This window comes from Kogia breviceps, chromosome 12 (genome assembly GCF_026419965.1).
Source record: "Kogia breviceps isolate mKogBre1 chromosome 12, mKogBre1 haplotype 1, whole genome shotgun sequence".
Classification (NCBI taxonomy): Eukaryota; Metazoa; Chordata; class Mammalia; order Artiodactyla; family Physeteridae; genus Kogia; species Kogia breviceps.
Genome location: NC_081321.1, coordinates 96,664,309 through 96,688,351, shown reverse-complemented (window position 1 = coordinate 96,688,351; position 24,043 = coordinate 96,664,309). Strand labels below are relative to the sequence as shown.

General features: G+C 56.4%; 1 protein-coding gene across 2 annotated transcripts in view; it reads left to right on the top strand.

Annotated features, from left to right (window-relative positions):
• The window catches only part of NFAM1 (NFAT activating protein with ITAM motif 1), a 30,637-nt gene extending 17,985 nt beyond the window's left edge, over nucleotides 1–12,652 (top strand). For both annotated transcript variants that reach the window (XM_059080967.2, XM_067008337.1), the window contains exons 3-6: nucleotides 44–156; nucleotides 4,517–4,615; nucleotides 11,407–11,493; nucleotides 12,170–12,652. In XM_059080967.2, coding sequence (XP_058936950.1) covers nucleotides 44–156; nucleotides 4,517–4,615; nucleotides 11,407–11,493; nucleotides 12,170–12,229 — 359 coding nt within the window. In that variant the 3' untranslated portion in view covers nucleotides 12,230–12,652. The remainder of the gene's footprint in view (nucleotides 1–43; nucleotides 157–4,516; nucleotides 4,616–11,406; nucleotides 11,494–12,169) is intronic.
• Nucleotides 12,653–24,043: the final 11,391 nt, after the last annotated feature.

Here is a 24,043-nt window from a genome sequence, read left to right as displayed (position 1 = left end):
CTCCCAGTCAACTAACGTCTCTGCTTCCCTGCCCTCCACCCAGACACAGGGTACCGAGAGCCCCCGCAGGGCCCGCAGGCGCTCCTGCTCTTTTCCTTCATCGTCATCCTGACTGTCCTGAGCTTCCCGGCCACGGCCCTGTTGCTCTGGAAGAAGGTAGGGGCTGCAGGCACACGGCGACGCCGCCCCCACCCCACTCACTGTGGCTTAGGGATGCCACCCTGTGAGGGGGTGCCTGGAATAGGTGCCCCTCGTGGCCACTTGCACCAGGGCCCCCTCCCTCGCCCCGCCAACTCACCACCACCAGATCCTTTTTGGTCTTATTGCAAGACATCAGGGCTGCTGAGCCATTTCCGGGTCACGGGTCCCTCTGAGTGTCTGATGGAAGCCGTGAGCCCGCGTGCTTACCATTTCTAGCCCTCCGGATTAGGAAACCTTATCTCAGATTTTCTGGATCCCCAGCAGCCCAGAAGGAAGGGAGAAGCATTTCCTCAGGGCCGCTGGGTGCCAGGCACCCTCCCGGGCGTGCTCTGGTTCGCGTCCCAGAGTCACTCGGTGACGGTTTTCTTCCCATTTTACAGCTCTGAAAAGTGAGGCTCAGAGAGGCGGCGACTGGCCCTTAATATACTTCCTCCCCACCCTGCTGCTCTCCCAAGGCTGGGTACAGGCAGGACAGCTCTTCTTTGCCCTCACTGAGCAGCTCCCAGGCTGCAACCTGGGGGTGACACAGTAACTGGGCTTCAGGCAGGGGTGCTGAGGGACTCACACTCCGTCTGTGGACTCCCCCCCCCCAACTTGGCTTACTGTGTGACCACACAAATGCCTCCCATGAAGTGTGAAGCACAGCCGGTGAGGGCAGAGCAGGCAGGGCAAGACCTTGACCCTGAGCCCTCACTTCAGCCCCTGCTCTGCAAAAAGAGGATTCGAATGACTGGATCTCAGTGTCCTGAGAGGCCGGGGAGACGGTGGTGCAGAGTAGGCGCTCAGTAAAGTCTCGAAGGGAGGACAGGAGAGGGTGAACCTCGAAGCCTCAGCTTGACTTCAGATCCTCCGGCCACACGGCCTCGGAGACCCTGCCTTCTTCGTCCCTCGCCTTCCCTCCTCTCCTTGCAGGAATAGCTGTTGAGTGTCTAGTGTGTGCCAGGCACTGGGCTAAGTGCCAGACACAGTGGAAAGCAAGACAGATGCAGCCCCTGTCCTCTTGTCAAGTTTCGACCCTCTCCGAGTCTGTTTTCTCCTCCAGAAATGGGGATAAGGGTGGACCCCCACCCTTACCCGACAAGGGTGGAAGAGACCACATTTGCGAGTCACCAGCTGGTGCCTGACCCCTGATGGGAGCACAGTGCATGGACGCTTCCTGCTGTCCCTCCCTGCACTTGAGCGAGGAGGGGCTGCTGTGAGAACCTGGGCTTGAAGGACACAGAACTCAGGAGGCCAGAAGCTGCTGCTGGGTTTCTGTTGCCAGAGAAGTTCCCAGAGCTCCCCGGAGCTGGATCCAAATTCGGATGTGGCCCCTGTCGATGCTGCCCCAGAACTGGATGGCCAGCGTTTGAACCATGAGCTGAGGGCAGGAGCAGGGCGTGCAGTAGGAGCCCCGGCCAGGCCAGAGACGGGCCCGGCAGCCAGCCAGCCACGGGGCCCGGGAGGACAGGGCCGAGGAGGAAGAGGCGTGGAGGACTCCAGCACCACGTCTGATAAATGAATCAAAGCCGGGAGCTACTGACTCAGAAGAGGCAGATAGATGATTCTGGTGCTGAGCGCAGGCTCGAGGGCTCACACGCAGCCTGGGCTCAAGGTTGGCTCCCGGGAGCTGGCAGCATCCGATGCTGATCCCTCCTCATCCTCGCAGGGCATCAGACACAGCAGGTCTCCCTCCTCCATGGCACACTCCTTCCTTGGTCCCAGGATCCCCCGGTGGCCCTGTGCTGGGGCCACATTTTTGTGACCTCTGAACATTGGCACCTCCCAGGCCCCTTCCTCGGAGCTCTCCTCGTCTGTCTACGCTCCTCCGTGACTGCTCCGCTCCCGGGATTACAGTCCCACCCAATGTGGCTGCCCAGAGCCCCCTCCCCCACCCCCCGAGCTCCAGATCACGTCCACTCCGTGCGGGCACCCACGGGCATCTGCACCCACCTGGTCAGGAACAGCACTCCTAAGTCCCCCCAGGTCGGCCCCAGCTCAGCACATGGCACCAGGCCCCCAGATGCTCAGGCCACAAGGCTTGGTGCTGTGCTCGCCCCCTCCACCCCCACCCCCACCCCACCCCACGGCTGATCCCTCGGCAAGCCCCGCCCACAGTCTGTCCAGGATCCAGCCCCTCTCTCCTGCCCCAGCCCCCAGCCCCGGCTGCCATCACCCCTCGCCCAGAATGAGGGTCTCCCTGCTTCTCGCTTGGTTCTTCTTGCTTTGCTCCCACCCCCTTGCTTCTGTGTCATTACCGTCTCCCCCACCAGAGCATAAGCCCCAGAAAGAAGGGACTCGGTGTCCCCAGTGTCTGGGCGACCCTGACACATAGTGCTTATGGAAGGAGTGATGGAGTAAATGAGAGCTGAGACCTGAAAGATGAGTCAGAGGTGGCCAGGCTGTGAGGTGGGCAAGGTGATGGAATCGCTCCCATTTTACAGAGGGGGAAACAGAGGCTCTGCAGGTTTCCTGAGCTGCCGATTGGTTTATTCATTTGAAAATCATGATCGGAAGGGTAAATGTTGATGGTCTGGGACAGGGCACCCGGATGGGGCGAGGCTGGCTCCCAGGAGCATCACTACCCCAGTAAGAACACGGCACTGTTTCCACGGCCGGGGACACTTCCTCAGACTCCTGTCCTATGTTCAGCTCGCACAAGCAAACCCTGAGAAGTCTGCCCCAGCCCCTGGCAGACATGGACTCCTTCTCACGAACCCACAGTGGCACTTACCTCCCTGGCGGCCCCACCAGCCTCAACAGGAATGCCACGAGGCCAGGCCTGGGTCTTGCTCACCGTGGGGTCCAGGAGAGCCCCCGCCCGTGAGCCCACACCACCAGCCTTGGCAGTGAAGTTGGTGGTGCAGGGGAGGGCCACTAGATTTGCGAACAGGGCATCCGGGTTTGATCCAAGGGCAGTCAATGACTAGCTGGACAAACCTGTTTCCCCCTCTGGCAAGTGGGAAGTCCAGGCCCACCTCCTCAGGCTACTGTGAGAATCAAATGACAATAAGTCCCAGAGTTCTTTGTAAACTGTAAGGTGCTGCCCGGATGCCTGCACCGATCTGTCTGTGAGACCTGCAGTTTCAAACAAAACAGGGGAGTGAAAACTCCAGGTACTGTCAGATCAGCATCTTGGTGAATCACACAGACCTGGGTTCCAATCCTGCCCCTGCCACTTCTGGCTCTGTGACCTCGGGCAAGTTGCGAGCCCTCTCTGAGCCTTCACAGCCTCTCGGTGGCGGGGGGAGGGGGGAACAGGGATGATATGAAGCCTGGTCTTGCAGGTTTGTAGGGAGGCGCAGGAGAAAAGGCAAGTAATGCATTTAGAGCCCCACCGGGCACCCAGTGAGGCCCCATGTACTCCTGAGCCATTACTGTGCTGTGACTGGGGGTGGCGCTGGCTTCTGCCTGAGTGTTCAGTAGCTCTCGAGAGCTAATCCCAAGTAAATGGTCTGGGGATTGGCAGGCGGCTAGGGTTTTTAATTAGGTCCTGCCTCGAGATCAGGCTGTGTTGCTTCCCTGTTGGCAGTGTGGTGTGCCTGAGATTGGGGTGGGGGGGGCATCCGGACAGCTTCCCTCCGTCTCTTCCCCCTTCTCTTCCAAACGAACTTCTCAGCCTTAAACATCCCTTGCTGCCAGGCGAGGCGTTTGTTCCCGCCCGGCGCTGGAGGCTCTGTCCCTGTCTCAGCGCAGGAACCACACGTGGTAAAACCACTGGTTCATTGTCTGTCTCGCCACCGGGTCTTAAGCTCCGGGAGGGCAGGGATGGTGTCCCCTTCTTCACACCGCCTGGCTAACCCGAGTGTGTGCGGTTGGCCCAGGGCCACATAAATGGCACAGGAGTGTCAAGAGCGCTTGACCTCCTCGTCACCTCCCTGAATCTGCGCAGCAATCCCACAAAGGGGCGGGGCACGGCCGAGGAAACTGAGGTCCAGAGAGAGTAAGTGCTTGCGTGAGGCCACAGAGCCACCGGGTCTGGCCTGCGCTGGCTCGCTCAGCAACACCCACAGTAATCGGCTGCAGCCAGGGACCCTGTCACACTGCTGGCACTGTGCTCTGGCACTGGGTGGCATCCAGAGCCAGGCACTGGGTGGCGGGCAATTGCCTCGCCGGGGATCTTTATCGTTTCCGGCGTTCCCGGGCAGGTGAGTGGTTTGATGTAGGTCTTGCAGGTATTTGCCCCGTTTCCCTGGAGAGGGTGGATGGAAGGTGCCGAGGGATGCACTTCTGAGCGGCCTCGTGACAACCTGCCATCCTTGCCTCTGGCGGGGCCTGGTCGGGGGTGGGGAGAAGGAGAGCCTCCGGTCCCCAGCCCTGACTCCTTTCCCCACAGAGACAGATGCAGGCTCCACGGAAGCACACTGCCCAGAAGTGCCCGGGCCCCAGCGCTGCCAGCAGCCGGGAGCAGCCTCCACCCGAATCCATCTACACGGTGAGTCCCCCGCCCTCTGAGGCCTGGCTCAGGGTCTGGTTTCCTGGCTCGGTCAGTGTACCAGCTGTGTGACCTCTCCGTGAGCCTCCACTTCCTCACCTGTAAACTGGGGAGAAGAATTCCTGCCTGGAGGGATTTCCCTGAAGGTGAACGGAGGTTACAAGCGAGTGGCCCTGGCCCCTGGAAGGAGTGTAGGGGTGAGGTGCCCCCGGGGTCCCCTCCTTGGCGCGCCCCTCCGCTTCTGGAATGAGGGGCGGTGAGGGCACAGCTGGAGAGGAACGAAGAAAGTCCCTGCATCTGACCAAATGACGTTGACCCGCTCACCAGTTCCTTCCTGTTTTTATTGCACAAACAACATTGGAGCAACAACAAGAATCACGAGAAGAGGAAAAAGTCAGGCAGCGACCCACGCCCTTAACACACCAACGATGTTCAATTCTTCACACTCCCCTTCACCACACACGCGCACGCACGCGCGCACACGCACACGCACGCGCACGCACAGTTTTATGTCCTTACAGTCAAGCAGAGACACGGCTGGGATACTGTTCATCCCCCAGCCCGGCTCGCCCATCTGGTCAACACGTGGTCACTCTGCCCGGTGGCTGGGATGGTGGCAGACATTCTTTTTTCAGTTACATCTATTTTAGTTGAACAAGTAACATATGCTCATTGTGGAGAAAGTGAAGAATAAATGCCACCCAGTGTCAGCTGGGGTCTCAACTCCCCGGGGCCTCCAGCCGCCACGTAGCGGTCTTGCCTCCGCACCCGGGAGGCGCACAGCCATGTGTGGGTCCTGCAGGTCCTCCGAGGGCATGTTCTGGGGCTCTGCCTGTCTGTGCTGTAACTGTTCCTGTCCCCACCACCCTGATTCGTACATGAAACTCAGGTCCTTCCTCGATGTCCATAAAACCCCGCACAGAGGGTGCTCAGAATGTGGCCTGGTTTACTGAGGATGAGGCAGAGGCAGCGTTCCTACAGGGCAGCGCCAATGACCCCAATTAGAACGTACCACGGCCAGCTCTCGCGGGACCTTCGGCCCCTCCATCCCAGGGAATTTCCAGCAGCCACTGCTTGCCACGTGGCCCAGAGACTTCCCCATATTCTCTCTTCTCTCCCAGCAACTCATCGTGGTATTTTCCCTAGGAGGAATTCTGGTGTCAGCTGTTAAATAAAAACATTTCTCTCTCTCCATACACACACACACACACACACACACACACACACACACACACACACCACACACACACGAGATCTTTCTATATATATCAAAAAGAAGAAAACAACCATCATCCTAAGCCTATCTTCTTCCAGTATAAACACTAGTAACATTGACCTCTATACCTTCCAGTCTTTTCTATAAACACATGCAAAGAGACCCATACACACACTCACACATACTTTTTTAAAAAAATTGGAGTAGTACAGCTATTTTTGTTCATGTTACAGTATCTCATGAACATCTTTTCACATGAATAAATATCCTTCTCCAAGATTCCTTTTAATGGAAGAGACTCACTTTTGCATGGAACATCTTTCTTGCCTGTGTTTAGACTTCTCTGAGGCTCAGGCTGACATCTCTGGAGTGTGAGGAAGAGGCCCAAAGGCCCTGCCAGGTTGCAGGGCGGCTTCAAAAGGTTTTAGGGCTGGAAAGGAGATGTGAAGGGAGGCCGCAGACTCTGCTAGCCCTTGACACCAGTCCCTAGCTGCTGGGGTTGGACCTGGGCAGATAAGAATGACGTTAACAGGAGTGATAATGATGTCACGAAGCCATTTGTTGAGTCCCCGCTACGTTCCAGGTACCGTTGTAGGACTTTACACCTGTTACCTCATTAATACTCATAATACGGCTTCAGGGTACCGGTGTTGTCCCCATTTTAATTTAATTTTCTTTTTTTTTTTTTTTTTTTGTGGTACGCGGGCCTCTCACTGCCGTGGCCTCTCCCGTTGTGGAGCACAGGCTCCGGACGCGCAGGCTCAGCGGCCACGGCTCACGGGCCCAGCCGCTCCGCGGCACGTGGGATCTTCCCGGACCGGGACACAAATCCGTGTCCCCTGCATCGGCAGGCGGACTCTCAACCACTGCGCCACCAGGGAAGCCCTAATTTTCTTTTTGAAAAAATTTATTCATTTATTTTTGGCGGTGCTGGGCCTTAGCTGCAGCATGCAGGCTTCTTATTTGCGGCATGAGGGCTTATTAGTTGCAGCATGCATGTGAGATCTAGTTCCCCGACTAGGAATCGAACCCGGACCCCCTGCATTAGGAGTGTGGAGTCTTACCCACTGGACCACCAGGGGAGTCCCTAATTTTATTTTCTAGTTGTCTATTGCTGGTATGTAGAAATACGATTGATTTTTGTATATTGACTTTATAGAGAGAGTAACCTTGCTGAATTCACTCATTAATTCTAATAGTTTCTCTGTAAGTTCCTTTGGATTTTCTATGAACCCAGTCATGTCATCTATGAATAATGGAAGCTTCATTTCTTCCTTTTAAATCTTCGTACCTTTTCTTTCTTTTTTTGTTTTATCGCACTGCCTCCGACAGTGACGGGGAGCAAAAGGGAGGAGACTGGACCACATCCAGGGAAGGATGTTTGTTTACTTCTCTTCCACTTTCTTTGGATGGATACTTAGATCACTGATTTTCAATCTTTCCTTTTTCCTAATTTATGCACTTAAGGCTATGAACGTCCCTTTAAGTATGGCTTTAGTTGTATCCCACAAGTTTTGATATGTCATAGTTTTGTTGTCTTTCAGTTTAAATTTCCCACTTGCCCCGTGAGTTATTTAAAAGTCTTTTGCTTAATTTTCAAACGTTTGTTTTTTAGTTATCATCCTGTTTTTTGTTTCTCACGAATTCCACTGTGATCAGAGAATACGTTCGGTAGGATTTTAATCCTTCGAAGTCTTTTGAGACTTGCTTTATTGTTGGCTTATATTTCATGTGTATTGTGCGTGGCTGAGTGAGTGTTCTGTATGTGTCAGTGAGGTCAAGTTTATTGACTGTGTTGCTAAAGTATGCCATATACTTGTTGATTATTTTGTCTATCAGATGTTGAGTGAATTGAGTTAAAATCTGCCCATTTCCTTGTAGATTGTATATTCCTCCTGATTATGTCAACTTTTGCTTTTTATTCATGTGGGAAAATGCTCATGGTATATTGTGACAGGAAAAAAAAAGTTGTACTACTGCAGTTTTTTTGTGTGTGAAAAGTTGACGTGTCAAAGAGCACGGATTTGGAGTAAGCCAGACAGACTGGGGTTCGAAGCCTAGTTCTTTTGCTAACGGGTTCTGCTACTTAAACTTTCTGAGTCTTGGTTTCATAACCTTTAATATAGGGCTAATGATACAGTATTACATTTACAGGTTGCAAACATGCTATGATTTCTTCCATTTAAAATTCCTTATTTTGAGCTCACAGCCACCTGCAGTGACCCTGTCCTTTCTTGACGACTCCTTATAACAGATCTGTCAAAATTCTCTGTCTTCAGTTTCTCCCTCTCCTTTCCGACCCACTCAGTCAGGCTTTCTGCACACCTCTTCTCTCTGCCCACCAAAGCCTTGCTTCTCAAGGTCACCGTTGACCTCCACATTGCTAAACCCAGTGGTCAGTTCCCAGTCCTCATCTTTCTTGATGAACAGCAGCATCTGACACCATCGAGCTCTCCCTCCTCCTAGACACACTTTCTCTACTTGCTTCCGGAACATTCCACCCTCTCCTAATGCCCCTCTGACTCACTACTATGCCTCCTCAGCCTGCACCCCTGGTTCCTTCTTAGGAACCAGAGAAATCCTGACCTCTAAACATTAGAGTCCAGGCCTGGGGCCCTTTCTCTTTGATCTTCACTCCCCTCCTTGGGAGTGAAGCAGCCTCAAGGTTTTGAGACCCTCTACACTCTGACAACTCCCAAATGTATACGTCCAGCCCAGGCACCTCCTCTGAACACCAGAAGCAACTGCATTTGGACCCCTTATCGGCTTCTCTCTCAGACCAATCTCCAATTCTTTCCCCATCCAAGTGCCTCTCCCCTCAGTCCTCCTCATGCGGTGAATGGTGGCTCCGTCCTTCCTGGTGCTCAGGCTAAACATTTTGGAAGTGCCCTTTCCTTCTCTCCTGCCACCGCGGCTCACATCGGACCCATCGGCACAGCTCATTTCGAACATATCCTGAACCCGGCCCTTCTCACGCCTCCGGGGCTGACGCTGGTGGGAGCCACGACCACTTCGTGCCTGGAGTGCTGCAATTGGTTTCTAACCAGCTGGCCCGTTATTATCCTTGCCCCACGGTCTGTGCTCCACCCAGCAGAGAGTGAACCCATCCAGACACAGGTCACGTCCCGCCCTGCTCGGAGCCCTCGGGGAGTCTAGGTCCCCCGAGAAGCAGACACCAAGACAGCCTCCCCTGCCCTCGGCCCTGAAGCTTCTCCCACCCACAGCATGACCACCTGCAGCGTGGGGCACAGGCCTGTGGGGTCGCAGGTCACGATGCTCTTCTCTGCCGCCTTGGAAATCACTGAGCTGTACGCCCAGGCCAGCGGGAGCGCGTGGAGCGGAGGGCGGGAGGGGCTGTGGGACCTGAGACATCTCTGGGCCTCTCTGGGCTGATGCGTGCCGGGCAGCCCACGTGGACTGGACACGAGGGAGAGGGGAGCCATCTGTGGGACCCGAGATCTGCTCTCCTGCTGGCATGTCAGCCAGGAGGCCCTTCTTCTCCCTTCACTCTGTGACCACAAACATCCAGCTTGGGGGGCTGTCAGATCTGTGGATCCAGGTCTGGGCAGACGGGCGGTGGAGGCCCAGGGCTGCTGAGGAGCAGATTCCCAGCCCGTGTGCCAGGCTTGCTGGCCGTGGTTGGTGCTCTGGTCAGGCATGAAAGCCCAACAGGCCAGAGCAGGCCTTGGAAAATGCCTTTCACCGGAATTTGGGCTCCTCCCTGGGACAGCCTTGCCCCCTTCCTTACCCGGAGGCAGGTTGGAAGCATTTCTTCCAAGACCCTCCCTCTTTCTTTTTCTTTTAATTTTTATTTATTTTTGGCTGCATTGGGTCTTCATTGCTGCATGCAGGCTTTTTCTCTAGTTGCGGCGAACAGGGGCTACTCTTGGTTGTGGTGCGTGGGCTTCTCATTGCGGTGGCTTCTCTTGTTGCGGAGCACAGGCTCTAGGCGCGTGGGCTTCAGTAGTTGTGGCTCGTGGGCCCTAGAGCGCAGGCTCAGTAGTTGTGGCGCACGGGCTTAGTTGCCCCGCGGCACGTGGGATCTTCCAGGACCAGGGCTCGAACCCGTGTCCCCTGCACTGGCAGGCAGACTCTTAACCACTGCGCCACCACGGAAGTCCCGACCCTCCCTCTTTCTGACGCAGAGGTCCCTAGGGCAGCCTTGCCATCCCTGTGTGTGATGCCCTTGAAGTGAGGGTCTCCCAAGTGCCAAATGGTTTATTACACAGGTTTTCATGCCCCACTGCCTCTCGGAGCCTCCTTCCCCCCACCTCACCTCCCCTCCCTTCTCTTGCCTCAGAGTACCACCTGTCTCTCCAGCCTGCCTCGGCAACCCCTGCTTGCCTGTTGCCAGGGAAACCACCTCCTTGGCAACCAGCCGGCATCCATATGACATGTACACGTGGGAAGGAAAGGTTCCTGCCTCTTGCTTAGGCTGTTGGTAGCTCTGTCCCGACATCCCCCAAGGAGCAGCATCTGCCCCTTGCCTGGGACCCCGGTGACCATCAGGGTCTGAGGGAGGGTCCAGGCTGTGACCGCAGAGGGGGGAGGGAGGCATCAAGCCTCCCTTGATGATCATTCAACAGTTATTAAGCACCTGTGATTCGCCAGACCCTCTGTTGGGCCCTTTATGTACAATATCTCATTTAATCATCCACTGAGCCTGAAAGAGAGATACAATTATTCCCATTTTACAGGTGAGGAAACTGAGGCACAGGGAGGTTCCGGCGTTGCCCATAACTGACAGGTGTCAGAGCTGAGAGTTGAACCTCGGCTTGTCTGATTTCAAAGCTCCGTCTCTTTCTACCATCCTGAGGCCTCTGGTCAGGCTGTTCATAGCTGGGCCAAGAGTGAGTGTGGCCCTAAGACACACATCTAGCTGAGCGAGGAGCCCCCTCACCATAGTTCATTTGGTGCTGTTCTCAAAGTGTGCCAACCACAGCTACGGTGACCCAGCAACAAACCAAGCACAGCTGTGGGAAAGGGGTGTGACCCCAGTGGGTACCTAGGTCATCTGTGAGCACAGGCTGGGGTGAGGGGTGAAGGGAGACCTAGAGAGGCGGATGCATGGGTGGGACCCCCACAGGGATAGGGCTCTGGCCCAGGGGGGTGATGGGGGGATGCCAGGAGAGCATCCTATTGGAGCCTTGGCCATGGGGGTCGCATCTGGGGGCTGCTGGCTGCACCGAAGGACCTAGGGACAGGCAGGGATGGTGGGAGGGGGCCTGGGCCCTTCCTCTTGCCAGCTACGTGGGGGCCTGGAGAGCCCACCGGGCTGAGCACAGGCTCTACTAGAGCCTTGAGGTGATGTGAAGGGGTGGCAGGGGGCACAGAGAGGAGTCGTACCGCACCAGCGGGGAAGGGGTAGGCTGGCCCCGAGAGGGAACGGCAGGTGCACAGGTGCAGCCGTGTGACTACGAGTGACGAGGCGGGGGGTGGGGGGTGTCCCCTCACAGGTCTGCCCGGCCCCTGGGCTCCCTTGGGCAACGGGGAGGTACAGGTACAGCAGGCCCCTGCGGCCGGGGGACCCTGCCCCTCTGTTCACCTTTCTCTGACCCTCCCACGTCTCCCGCAGGACCTGCAGCGCCGAGAGACCGAGGTCTACGAATGCATCCAGAGTGAGGTCAGCAGCCTGCCCTCCACCCAGGGCCTGCTCTCCCAGGTACGCCGGGGCTGGGCAGCAAGACTCCTCTTACTCCATTTGCCCTGCTCCTCATCTGGGAAATGGGGTAAATAGGACCAGAGGAGCGAGCCACCTCCTGCTGAATCAGAGCCTTCTCTCCGAGGCAGCTGGCCTAGCGGTTAGGAGGTCTGGTAGATTAGAACCCCTGCTCCACCCCTTACCAGCTGTGCAGCCCTGGCCACGAGATCACATGTTGTACTGGGACCCCGTAGGCGCCGTGCAAGATGAGCAATCATAACTACGGCACAGCGTAGTGTCTACACTGGCCAGTAAAGCAGGGCTGTTTGGCTTCTAGCTGTCCCCGGGCTGAAGGTGGCTAAAGCTGGGAGCTGGAGTCTACACTGACGCCAGCCTGGGAGGGTCTGGACAGGGCTTCGTTATTCTCACGCTGGGGACTAAGGCATATCACTTGATCACGATTCTCTCTCTCTCTCTCTCTTTTTAAATACGTTTATTTATTTATTTATGGATGCGATGGGCCTTCGTTGCTGCGCGCGGGCTTTCTCTAGGTGGGCTTGGGGACAAGGACAGGTCTCCCCGTCAAAGCTACTTGGGAAGCCACCTGTTTGTATGCCTCTGCCTGAAACTAAAGTTGTGCAAGTTTGTTCTTTTCCCTCCCTACTGTTTTTTCTTTCTTTCTTTTTTTCGTTTCCAGGAGAAACAACACAGAATTGAGGGTGACAGTGAATTTAACCTGGTCTATGAAAATCTCTAGGACAAGCTCTGCCTGCCCATGGGTCTTGCCCTGGATCAGAGGCCCTGGGGCAGCCTCTCCCTCCAAAGGACTTGATCTGTTCCCGGAGCGAGGCCCCAGGGGTGCCCCGTCACCTCACTGCCACACTTAAGAGGGTGCCCTCTTGCCTTGGCTGGCCCCACCCCCCGTTCTGCAGCCCGGCTGCAGAGTGTGCTCCGTCTCTGGACCTTTGCCCAAGCTGTTACCCCTGCCAGGCCGGCCCTCCCTCCCTCCCTCCCCGAGGGCTCTCCTGAACCCCACCCAGAGCCCTTCTTACCCTCCCTAGACACACGAGCTCTCTTGCACCAGCCTGAACCACCAGGAGGTTCCAGCCGGGGACCCTCGTCAGTACTGTGTACACAGGGGTCCCAGCGTAGATGAATAAAGGAGCAACTAGGCAAATGGCCCCCGCCTCCCCGTCCCCTGCCCAACGAGGCCAAAGGCACAAGGCAACCACACAAAGTAGCTCGGGGGGCCGGCGTGGGAGGTATGGGGTGTGGGCAAGAATGAGCCATGCAGAGGCTGGGCTGGGCTCAGGGACAGAGCTGGAGGCCGGGGCGGGGCGGCTGGCTAAGCGGTGGTCGTCATTCTGGAGGCCTGGGACTGCGAGGGTCCGGGCACACGCAGGGAGCTCTCTGCCTCCCCCAGCAAGGACCCCAAGGTTGTTTCCCATCAGCCTGGCCCCCTACACTCCGTGTGCCAACTGCTTCCTCACCACCCCCTGCTCCCCACCACCTCAAACCTTCCCCAGCCGCAGGGCCTCGGCTGCCCCTCCGTCTACCCTACAGCCCAGTTCCCCAGAGCGGCCTCCACCTGGCCTATCTCGACCCCTCCCACCTCCTTTGTCTTTGTCTGCCTTACGCCCCAGCCCCGGCCCTGGGGATGGAGGCCAGCCCAGCCCCTTCCCTCCTTGCCCGGGGCAGTTCCAGCTGGCTGGAGGCCAGCCCTCCCCGGTGGTCGGTGGTCGGTCGGTGGTCGTGGCCCAGCTGCATGGCTCTGTTCTTGGGCCTTCCCCTGGATGGGCGGAGGGGTCCCTCTGTGTTGCAGAAGCTCAGGCCCCACGGCCCCTCAGTGTCTGACCCCGAGCCATTTCTGCTGCTCGAGTGTTCCCGTTTCCCCTCGTTTCACCTCACAGCAGCCCCGCACTGTAACCTACCTCATAGGCAGAGCAGGGCTAGGCGTGGGGTCACCCAGGCTGCCGGGCTCTGAGCCCTCCCTCCCCTGCTCTCCCCCATCCCTCCCTTGCTTTCCACTATTTATTTGGTCATTCGTGCAATGGGCAGGCCAGTCCGCCCTCCGCACACCCAGTGCTGCCCCCAGAGGCCTCTCGGGTGCCCTCGCACACAAACCCCAATGCGCCCGGGTCGGTGGTGGCCCGAGGCGCAGGCCCCGGCCGGACCCCCGGCTGGTTTGTGGGTAGCACCTTCGGCCCTGCAGGTCGGCCCCCCCGCAGGGTAAAGGGCTGGAGGGTGGGCCGGGGCTGACGTCAGGAAGAAGCCCCAGCCCCTCCGCTAGGGCTGTGTGGGGCCCCCTCGGGCCCACGCGACGGTTCACAGCCTCTCAGCTTGGTTCTGAGCCTGGCCTTGGAGCACACAGCGAGGCGGGCTCTGAGCGCAATCTCGGGGCTGCGGCGAGAGGCCCCCGCTCGCCAGAAGGCAGTTTAACGAACTCCTAGCCTGTTTAGGGAGGCGAAGCTGCCTGCAGCAGAGCTGCCTTCCAGGCTCCGTCAGCCTGAGGCAGAGGCCGGGGCTGGGGTCCGGGTGAGGGAGGGAGGCCGCTCCGCGTGCAGCGGAGCCTCTCCAGGGAAGACCAAAGGCAGCAAGGCCAGGAGGAGGCCTCCTCGCTCGGCCCCGGAGCGTCCCCAGCCCCTGGCCCCAGACCCTCAGGCTGGGAATCAGCAGAGACTGCGCCCCCCCGCCCTGGCCCAGCCCCCTGCAGTCCCCTCTCCACGAAGCAGCCAAAGGATCCTGATGAGACCTACACAGGACCGTGGTCCTCCCACCGTTCGCACCTCACTGGGAACAAAACCCCAACTCTCCCCTGCGGCCTGTGGGGCCCGACTTGTCGCGCCTCTTGTGGACACAGACGTTGTCAAGTGTGGTGACCAAGCTGAGCTCAGGGCAAGGCTGGGCAGGCGCTGAGGCCTTCAATGAGCAAGGAGAGAGGCAGGGAGGAGGGTCAGGGTGGAAGGGGGGGACCCTCAGAGGAGAATGTTCTGGGACACCCGGCATGGAGCCAAAAAGACCAAGCACCCCTCGTTCCCCAGCCCCCGGGAGCGGGAGCCTGCGGAGATGGGCGGGCGCAGGGGTGAGGGGTGGCGGGATGACTGCAGGGGGGTGCAGGTGGCCACGAGGGAGGAGGAGGGGGCAGAGGGGCCTCGCACTGAGCTCCTGGAGGGCAGGTTGGCGTGGACTCTGAGTGGGCGGAGGAGAGAAGAGAGAGGAACCGCCCTTGGGGGTCATCTGGGGCTGGGTGGCCGCTGGCCTCTCTCGAATCCCAGCTCCACCTCCCAGCAGCCATGTCCGCCTGAGCCTTGGCTTCAGCGACAATCAAGACGCTGAGTGTGGCTCAGAGAGGACAGATGGGGAACTCCCTGCTCTACAGCGGCTCAGCGGGTGTGCGTTTCCTTCTCCACTCATCCTTCAGGAAAAACAGACTGCCGCTGGGCAGTGCGGAGGGAAGCTGCTAAATGAGGGGCAGGCCTCCCTGGAGGTGGGGACGCCCCTCTCTGGGCCCTGCAGGGAGCCCCTGGGGGTGGGGGCGAGGTAAGCGGAGAGGCAGGCGCGCGTGCGTGTGTGTGTGTGTGTGTGTGTGTGTGTGTGTGTGTGTGTGTGGTGCTCTGGGCCCAGGAGGGGCCTTGAGAGGCCCGGAGAGGGAGAGGGGCTTAGCCAGCAGGGAAGGGAGGGGAGGGGGCTCTGGAGCAACAGGTGAGACCCAGGTGAAGGGGAGACTTAGAGCAGGAGGGTGGATGGCAGCCGTCCTGAGGGTAGACCCCTGGGCCTAGAGCTTGTAGCAGAAGACCCTGGCAGCCCCTGACGGCCAGGCCTCGGGCACTGCTTCCTCCTGTCCGACCCCGCCCCAGCCTCACCACAGGGGGGCGGACATGTATGTCACAGCTTCCTTCTGCCTGACCCACCCTAGCTGTGACCTGGGATTTCCTACCGTCTCTAGGCCACACCACTGCCACCCTCTTCAAGGCCTCTGGGCATCTGAAACATCTCACCCACTGCTGACACCCACCCTCAGCCTCCACCAGCCTCTCCAGGGTAGTGGCTCCGAAAGGGCGCATTCTTCCCCTTCGGGCAGGTTTCAGCCTCCAACCCTCTGTCTGCTTCTTTTCCTCTCAGCACTTGGAGAAAATCATCCCCGGAAACCAGACCCAGGAAGGCAAAGTGGGTGTGGGAAGCGGTTCCCCTCCTCGGAAACAATTTCCAAAAGATTCTGCAAAGCAGAGTTTCCATGGGAACACGTGCTGGTTACACTGGAAACCTCGGTGGGGCTGGGGTCCCCTCCACAGCACACGGCAGGACCTTGGCGTGGGGGCCACGGCCAGGCGCGGCCGTTGCATTTTGGCCACCGGGCCCCCCTCACCTGAAATCAAGTTACAGGCAAATCTGCCTTTTTTTCCCCATTCTAATTGAAAGGCTACGCTCTGTTCTAAGGATGCCTCTGGGATTTCCAGGATGCATTTTTATGTAGTTCAAGAGTTTTCTTGGCAGAAGCGTCAGCCAGGAGAGGCGGGCTGTGGCCTCGGCCCAGCCAGGCTAACAGAGTGCATCCCTCCCGCACGCCAGGGGATGTTATTTGCCCACCTGAGGGGCTTCCCCAGACCTGAATTCAGACTCTAAGGGCTGCGGACAGTGGCAGGAGGTACTGAGACACCTTCCTTCCTAGGCGCCTTCCTTGACCTGCAGTCAGAATTGTGGCCTCTGAGCCTTGATGGCGCGTGGGTCAGGCTAACCGTGACTATTCTCTGCACTTGGTGTTGGCGTGTGTTTTGTATGTGTGTATCTCCACGGGGGACGCAGGCATGGACTGCAGTAAAACACGTAGATGCTACAGCAAAGCGAAATTCTCTTTGATCTTTCTGCCACCTCGCAGCCTCCATCCCAATCCCCTCCGCAGAGGCAACCCTGGGTCATTCGGGCATATTTTCTTCCGGGCTGTTTTCGTTGCATCTACGTACATACATGCACGTAGACAAACATAAGCTATATAGCGTTTGTGTGGGGTTCTGCAAAGCTCAGATGGAATCATCTGCAGGTGTTATTGGCTCTTGCTTTGTTCATGCAGTCCCACGTGGTAGGGATCTGCCCGTGACAGCACACAGGAACCGCCAGACTCTTTAATTACAGCAAAGGATTCTACAGGACGGATGGATCCTAATTTAATCAGGCCCCTATCCATGCCCCTTTCAGTTGTTTATGATTTTCTAACCTCACAGAAGGTGCTGCAGGGAACAGCCTTGGACGTGTCTGCAAAACTTTCTCTGCAGGAAACGGCGAGAAGGAATCGCTGGGGCCCAGGGCGTGGACATTTACTACTTCAGCGGACACTGCCAAATCGTCGTGCATGGAGGTTGTACTGGTTTCTGTTGTTCAGACTCTTTATCTACAAGATCTCACTTAATCCTGAAAACACACTGCGAAGTGGGAGGGGGGGGGGCTTGTCTCCCCATTTTACCAAAGCAGAGACTGCGATTCAGGAAAGCTGACTGGCTAAAGGCCATGTAGCACAGAGGGGGCAGCGCTGGGCTGGTTCCAACTGTGTGCCGGCAAAGGGCAGCGGTGGTGGGGAGACGCAGAAACAGCCATGGAGGGACTCCGTGCCCCCTAGGCCGGGGGGGCCATGAAGGAACACATTTCCTTAAGAATATTGCTCAGAGGGGCTTCCCTGGCGGCGCAGTGGTTGAGAGTCCGCCTGCCGATGCAGGGGACGTGGGTTCGTGCCCCGGTGCGGGAGGATCCCACGTGCCGCGGAGCGGCTGGGCCCGTGAGCCATGGCCGCTGAGCCTGTGCGTCCGGAGCCCGTGCTCCGCAACGGGAGAGGCCACGACAGTGAGAGGCCCGCGTACCGCAAAAAAAAAAAAAAAAAAAAAAAAGAATATTGCTCAGAATTGTGGGGACCCGGGGGTGTCCTCCTGCCCCTCAGTGGTCTATTTCCTTGGGGAAATGAAGGCAGGTCAGTAGGAGTGACGGGGCCAGACCTGCCCAAGCTGCCCACACCCACTGTGGGGCCTGGCCTCAGGCAGCCTGGATGTTTGGATCCTAAGCCTCCCCTGGAAATTTCCAGGCACAGCACGCCTGGAGGTGTGAGCTGCTTCTTGGAAGCTTTATAATCTGGGGTAATGCTGCTGTAATTGGCATTGTTTTGCATTTACAATCCTCTCGTTACCTGAAAACCTAGTCGCGTTGCTGTATCTAGAGAGGGCTTAATTTTACCACTCTGGGGACGCTGAGAGGCTGAGGAGAACAGGTTTGTTCTCTGTCACCCCCTTACCTGCCCCGTCCCGCTTCCCCAGTGAGTGCCACAGGCCCCGCCGTCACGTTCCAGCACAGCCCAGTACCTGGCTCCCCACCATGCGCCCCGGGCTGATCTGGGGACTGCTTTTCTCCCTAGTTCCCCCTTCCTTCCTCCCTCGAGCCCACCCATCTAGTCTCCAACCCCTCCTCTTTCTAGCCCTTCCCAGTTTCTGCCACCAAATTGATCTTCCTATAGCACAGATCTAACCCTGTTACCCCCCTCTCAAAACCCTGCAGCAGTTTTACATTTATGGTCAATTCGTTTCAATAAACAGGCCAAGATAATTCAATGGGGAAAAACAGTCTTTTCAACTAATAGCACTGGGAGAAATGGACATCCACATGCGAAAGGATGAAGCAGGACCCCTACCTTACAACCTGTACAAAACCTCACAGTGGCTTCCACTGTCCACAGGTTGGAGGCTTGACCCCTCAGCCCTGTATACAGGGCTCTTACAATCCCTTCATTCTTTCAACATTGGTTCAGCTCCGACTATGTGCCAGGCCCTGTGCTGGGGCTGGGATAAGAGACAGACAGTTCTGTCCTCATGGAGTCTATCAGCCTCCTTTCTGACCAGCTCCCACTGGCCCAAAGTCACCCCAAGTCCTGTCCATGCTCCAGTCATGGCTGCAGTTCCCCCTGGTGCCAAACTCCCCACCTCTGAACCTGAGCAGGAATTCCTGCTCAAATGCCACCTCCTCCACGAAGCCTTCCCTAGAACTCCCTCCCCCCACCAAGCAGTTTCTTCATCTCTCTGACTGCTCTGATATCCTTGCATTGAATGGGTTCACACACATCCCTAGGAGGGTCTGAGCTCCCTGAGCATGGCAAATACCTTACTCGTCTCTCCTTCTGCCTGACTCATAGCAGGGACCCAAGAGCCATTTGTTAAAAGAATAAATTCAACTTCTCCTTTGCTGGTGATTTAGTGCTGGTTCTTGCTGAAAAAGGGAGAATGATTTTTTTTCCCCCAGATTTCCAGGAAGCGATCTCTAATTAGTAGGTGGCCCATTTTACGTACGTGAAAATTGAGAAAGACATGTAGCTGCATCCGCACCACCAGGATAGGCCAGGCCGTGAAAGTGCAGGTGGTGAAAAGGCAGCCCCCTATCGCCTGATGGGAAGGGGCAAGCTCTGTGCTGGACTGTTGGAGGCCAAGCCCAGGCACATCAGACAGGCCAGCGGCGGCCCTTCGCTTCACCTCCGGGCCGTGGAGGCTGTCCGGGGCTCCGATCTGTCGAGGATGCTGAGGCGTGCCTCTGGAGTGCACGTCCGGGGCCGTGAGCCCTGTGGGGGTGTTCCTGCTAATTGATCCCAGAGGCCTCTGCCACCGCCAGGGGGATGTCTCAGCCGACTCAGCAATGTGCTGCCTCAGGGGCTTGTAGGCCAGGCCAGACAGCCCTGACCATGCAGGGCCTGGGACCTTCCAAGCAGCCAGCAGGACTGAGCCCAGTGGGGAGAGCGGGGTGGGAACGCTGCCGGAGCCCTGTGGGTCCCTAGTGTCCAGGCTAGGTCACAAGCACCCTGAGAGTGGCTGGCTTGGTGAGGAAGGCTCAGGGTACTGAGGCCTTTAGAAGGTCCCCTACTGTGGCTTCCTGGGAGCCAGTCAAGACCCAGCTTCAAATGCCCCCCACCTTCCTCCTGCAGCCCCACAGCCTACTGCTTCCTATGGGTGGGGGGTGCCTTTTGCCGGGGGCGGGACCAAGATTGCTGACGGCCCCCTCGGATCTGTTAGAACAAGTCTGTGCAGTGAGTCCCCAGGGGGAGGGAGATTCTGGAGCCACGTGCCCAGGTTCAGAAAGAAAAATGGGAACTGTAGCAAAGCAAAGCAAGCCCTGAGCTCCCATGCCTCAGCCTCCCTCAGCCTGTGCCCGTGGGTCAGCCCAGCTTCCCCGGATAAGGGGAGGGAGCTGGCAGGGGCCGAGGACGGAGTTGACCCCAGGTTAGTTTGGCCCCTTGGCCTGCACTCCTGCCCCACATCTCAGTGTTTCAGGACGCTGTTGTCTTCTTTCTGGGTTCAAGCCCAGAGTTGGAGACTAAAGAGAGCCTTAAGATATTCCATCCTAAAACTTCCCTGGACACACACACACACACACACACACACACACACACACACCTACACACTCCTCCCTGGGACATGGCCCGGCTCCACCCTCATTCCTCCACCCCAGTCTGCCCTGCCTTCTTCCCTTTCCTGCCTTCATCCCTTCTTTCTACAGAAGGGCCCTTCTGGGATCTCTCTTAACCTCCAGGCCCTGGCACATGCAGCTCCCTCAGCCCAACAGACACTTAAATGCCTACTGAATTCTTGTCTGGAGCTAGGCACTGTTCCCATTTTATAGACGAGGAAACAGTATCAGAGATGTAGCAACTTGCCCAAAGCCAGGTAGCTGGCAAATGTGCTGCTGAGTTCAAGCCCCCAGAAGTGGCTTCAGAGTCAGTGATCTGAACTGCTTCGCTTGGTTGCCTTCTGTGATAGGCTGAATAATGCCCCCCCCCCCCCGCCACGACAAGATGTCCACCTCCTAATTCCTGGAACCTGTGAATATTACCTTATATGGCAAAGACTTTGTACGTGTGATTAAGGATTTTAAAATGGGGAGATTATCCCGGATTATTACAATCACAAGTGTCTTTATAAGAGGGATGCAGAGGGAGATTACAGACAGAAGGCAGAAGGCAATGTGATGATGGAAGGAGAGAAAGAGATTTGAAGATGCTACCTTGCAGGCTTTGAAGCTGGACGTAGGGCCCATGAGCCAAGGAATGCAGCTCTAGAAGCTGGAAAGGGCGACAAAAGAGGTTCTCCTCAAAGCCTCTGAAGTGGCATGGCCCTGCAGACACCTTGGTTTCAGCCCAGTGAAACTGGTTTTGGATTTCTGGCCTTCAGAACTGTAAGACGAAAAGTGTATGCTGTCTTGAGCCACCAAGCTTGTGGCAATTGGTTATAGCAACCTAGGAGTTGGATATACTTTTCCTCCTGGAAGAGCCGATTCAGCTTCCCAGGCCCCCCCACAACCCCGCCCCGGAGAGTGGCTCACTCCCAATCTGGGCTCCTTGTGATGCCTCCTCATGGCTCTGACCCTGGAGGTTGCTGCAGCCACAGCTTCTTTGCTCACCCCAGCCTTGGCCTCTCCTCTCACTCCCAGCACTGACCTTGCTAGGTTGGCGTCATCCTCCAGTTGCCCAAGGACATGCACCAGCTCTAGGGCACGGCAGAGGAGGAAACTGAGGCTCAGAGAGGGGCAGTGAATGCCTGAGGTCACTTAGCTGGCAAGGGGCAAAGCCGAATCTGAATTTGGGCCTGTCTGATAGCAGAGCTCATGCTCCCAACAACTCCTCTCCTGGTGGACACTTGGTAAATGTCCCTGAATGAGTGACAAGACAGGCAGACACAGTAACCCACGGAAAACACATCACGGGAAGGGCTATGGGATCCTCAAGGAGGGTGGTAACTATGCCTGAGCAAAGCAAGGAAGGCTTCCTGGAAGAGGTGCCCTTGAAGGATGAGGGCACTCCAGGTAGAGAATATTATGAGCAAAGGCCTGCAGATGGAAGGAGTGAGATGGCGGGAAAGGTGAAGCACTGGGAGGAGCCTGGAGAGATGACACCAGACCCAGGTCATGAAGGGCCTTGGATACCAGGCTGAGGCTGAGGAGCACACAGAGCTTGGGTAACAGGAGAGCGAAATCCCCTACATCATTCTTTAGGAGGCAACTCGACTCAGTGGCTCTGGGGAGGGTGGCCTGTTCCATTTGGAGGCTACTGCCTCCAAAAGCAAAAGCTTTGGGGCTGGGGCTGGGACTGGGACCGAGGAGGTAGAGGTTGGGACAGGGAAGCAGACTCTAGAGCCACTTTGGAGAGGGGCAACAAGACCTGGTGACTTACTGGCCTCAAGGCATAAGGGTGAAGGGATGTCCATGCCCCCATCCAGTGGACAGAGGCTGGTTTCAGTAAACAGAACCAGACGTACAGGAGTAGAGAGGCAACGTGGGGGGAAATCCAGGTGGCAACCAGGGGGAGGTGTCCCGAAGGCAGCCGAGAGAATGGGTCAGGACTCAGGAGACAGGTTGAGGCTGCAGACGGAGGATGCGGAGAAACTGGGAAGACTGTGGTGGCCACAGCGGCAGGAGGAATGAGGTAATCAGGGAAGGTGCGCTGAGAGGTGACCAGGGCCCCCGTGGTGAAAGGCTCTTAAGGAAAGGTCTCTTTCCCTCCTCAGCTGCTGCTGCTGTCCCTGGGTGACAATCCCAGCACTCATCTGGGTCCGTATGGAATTGGACCTTTCCTGGTGGGCTCCACTTTAGGGAAACCTGATAGCAAATTCCAAACCAATAAGAGCAAATAAATGAGGGGTGATTACTGACAATAGGAGAGGGTACACCACGGGGTGCCTCCAAATAGCATCTCCTCCAGTACGTTTTAAGTGCTTTATAGGTCATTAACTACTTGACAGAGAGAGCCTGACACTTAAAGCAAAGAATTCTGCGCCTCTGCCAGGGAAAATCAATGAGAAATGAAGATAGAGCATCACTGGCATTAAGATGTACAGGGTGGCCAAACGGCATTCGATTTTACACATAATTTTAAGGTCCTCTCCATTGTGTAAAGTGAGGCAACGTGTATTTGAGGCCATTTATAAATCCCAAACTGGAGTTTAGAAATCTTTAACTTCCCCGCTGCCTTTTTTTTTTTTTGGTTGTTGTTAATGAAATATTTCAAAGATGGGAAAGTATGGAGACAGGCTTAAACATCTAAGCCCATCACCTGATTCTGTCAAATAAAACTATAGCTACATAGCTAAGACTGAAGCTTTTAAATGTTACTTGTCTTTTTAAAATGTAGTTTGTTTATTCTTCCTGACTTTTCAAATTCTATCTTCTGGCCCCACCTCTTCAGGGAGACCTGAAGGCTGACCACCCACCCCTGCCTAAAACATCACTCCTTCCTCTGAAATCCGAGAGTAATTACTGCCTCTTTAATTAACTTGGCAATTAATCACCACCTGCTTGTGAAACAGCTTTTATTGTCCTTGTCCATCTTGCATGTGGGATGCGGGTGGGGGTGGGGACCAGGCAGGCAAGGGGAGGAGGGAAGGCAGGCTGGGCTCTCCTCAGGGTCCCAGGCTGAGCAGGGTCTGCTGGAGGGAGAGGCTTGATATCCAGGGGGTCAGCTCCCTCCTGGCTATGTTTAGGCAGCTGCCAGGTACCAAGAACTGAGATGAGCTGGAGAGAAGCCCCAAAAGAGCAGTGGGCAGCTAGGAGGGTAACCTACCCTGCGCAGCTTCAGGGCCCCTGCTCTGCTTTCCTCTGACCAGAATGGTCTTTCCATATTGGGCCTGGTTGTAGGTTGCATTGTGACCCCCAAAAAGATATGTTGGAGCCGTAACCACCAGTACCCGTGAATGTAACCTGATTTGAAAATAGGGTCTTTGCTGATGTAATGACGTTAAGATGAGGTCATACTGGATTAGAGTGGGCCCTAAATCCAATGACTGGCATCCTTATAAGAATGGCATGTGAAGACAGAGACACAGGGAGAACTCACTGTGCCACCAAGCTGGCTCCTCTGCACACCTGGATCTGACTGCCCAGGATCTCAGCATTTCTTTGGGCGATTAACCCTCCCCCACCCAACTCCAGGAGCAGCTCCTACATCCTCCGTCAGAGGAAGCTCTCTCCCCTATCCCATATCAGAGACCACCCTGCAATCAAAACGACTCTCTTGGGAGGTGGAGGTTCCCAAGAACTGCCCTCCCCCCAGAACAGCATGCCTGCTCAAGTCAGTTTGCTTAATGATAACCCCTGTGGCTCCCCCAGGAAAATTCTCCTACATGCCCGCAAACCCTCAGAAGTGGGCAAGGTACACTGGTTTGAGCAGAGTGCTTTTAACATCCGCTGTGATTTGGGTGGGGGGGGGGTGGTCAGAGAGGGAGAGGGCGCTGCCGGCTACCAGGATTTTAACACGAAGGCAGGGCTGTCTCACTCATACTTGCAAACACAGCGCGCGGTGCAGCCTGTTCATTGAAATGAATTCACCTTCTAACCCATCTGATCTAATCCACTCCCTCTTGATAGATGGGAAACTCAGGCCCGGACACTCCACAGGGCATCGCTGTGTAGGGATCTGAGGTCCAGTGATGTAAGCATGTCCCAAGTGACAGCGTTTCTCTGCATCTCAGTCTCCCCATTCTAGAAGGAAAATAGTAATACCACCCTCTAGGGATGTTACCAGCCTTAAAGATAGCTCTAAAAACCTATATGTACATTTTCC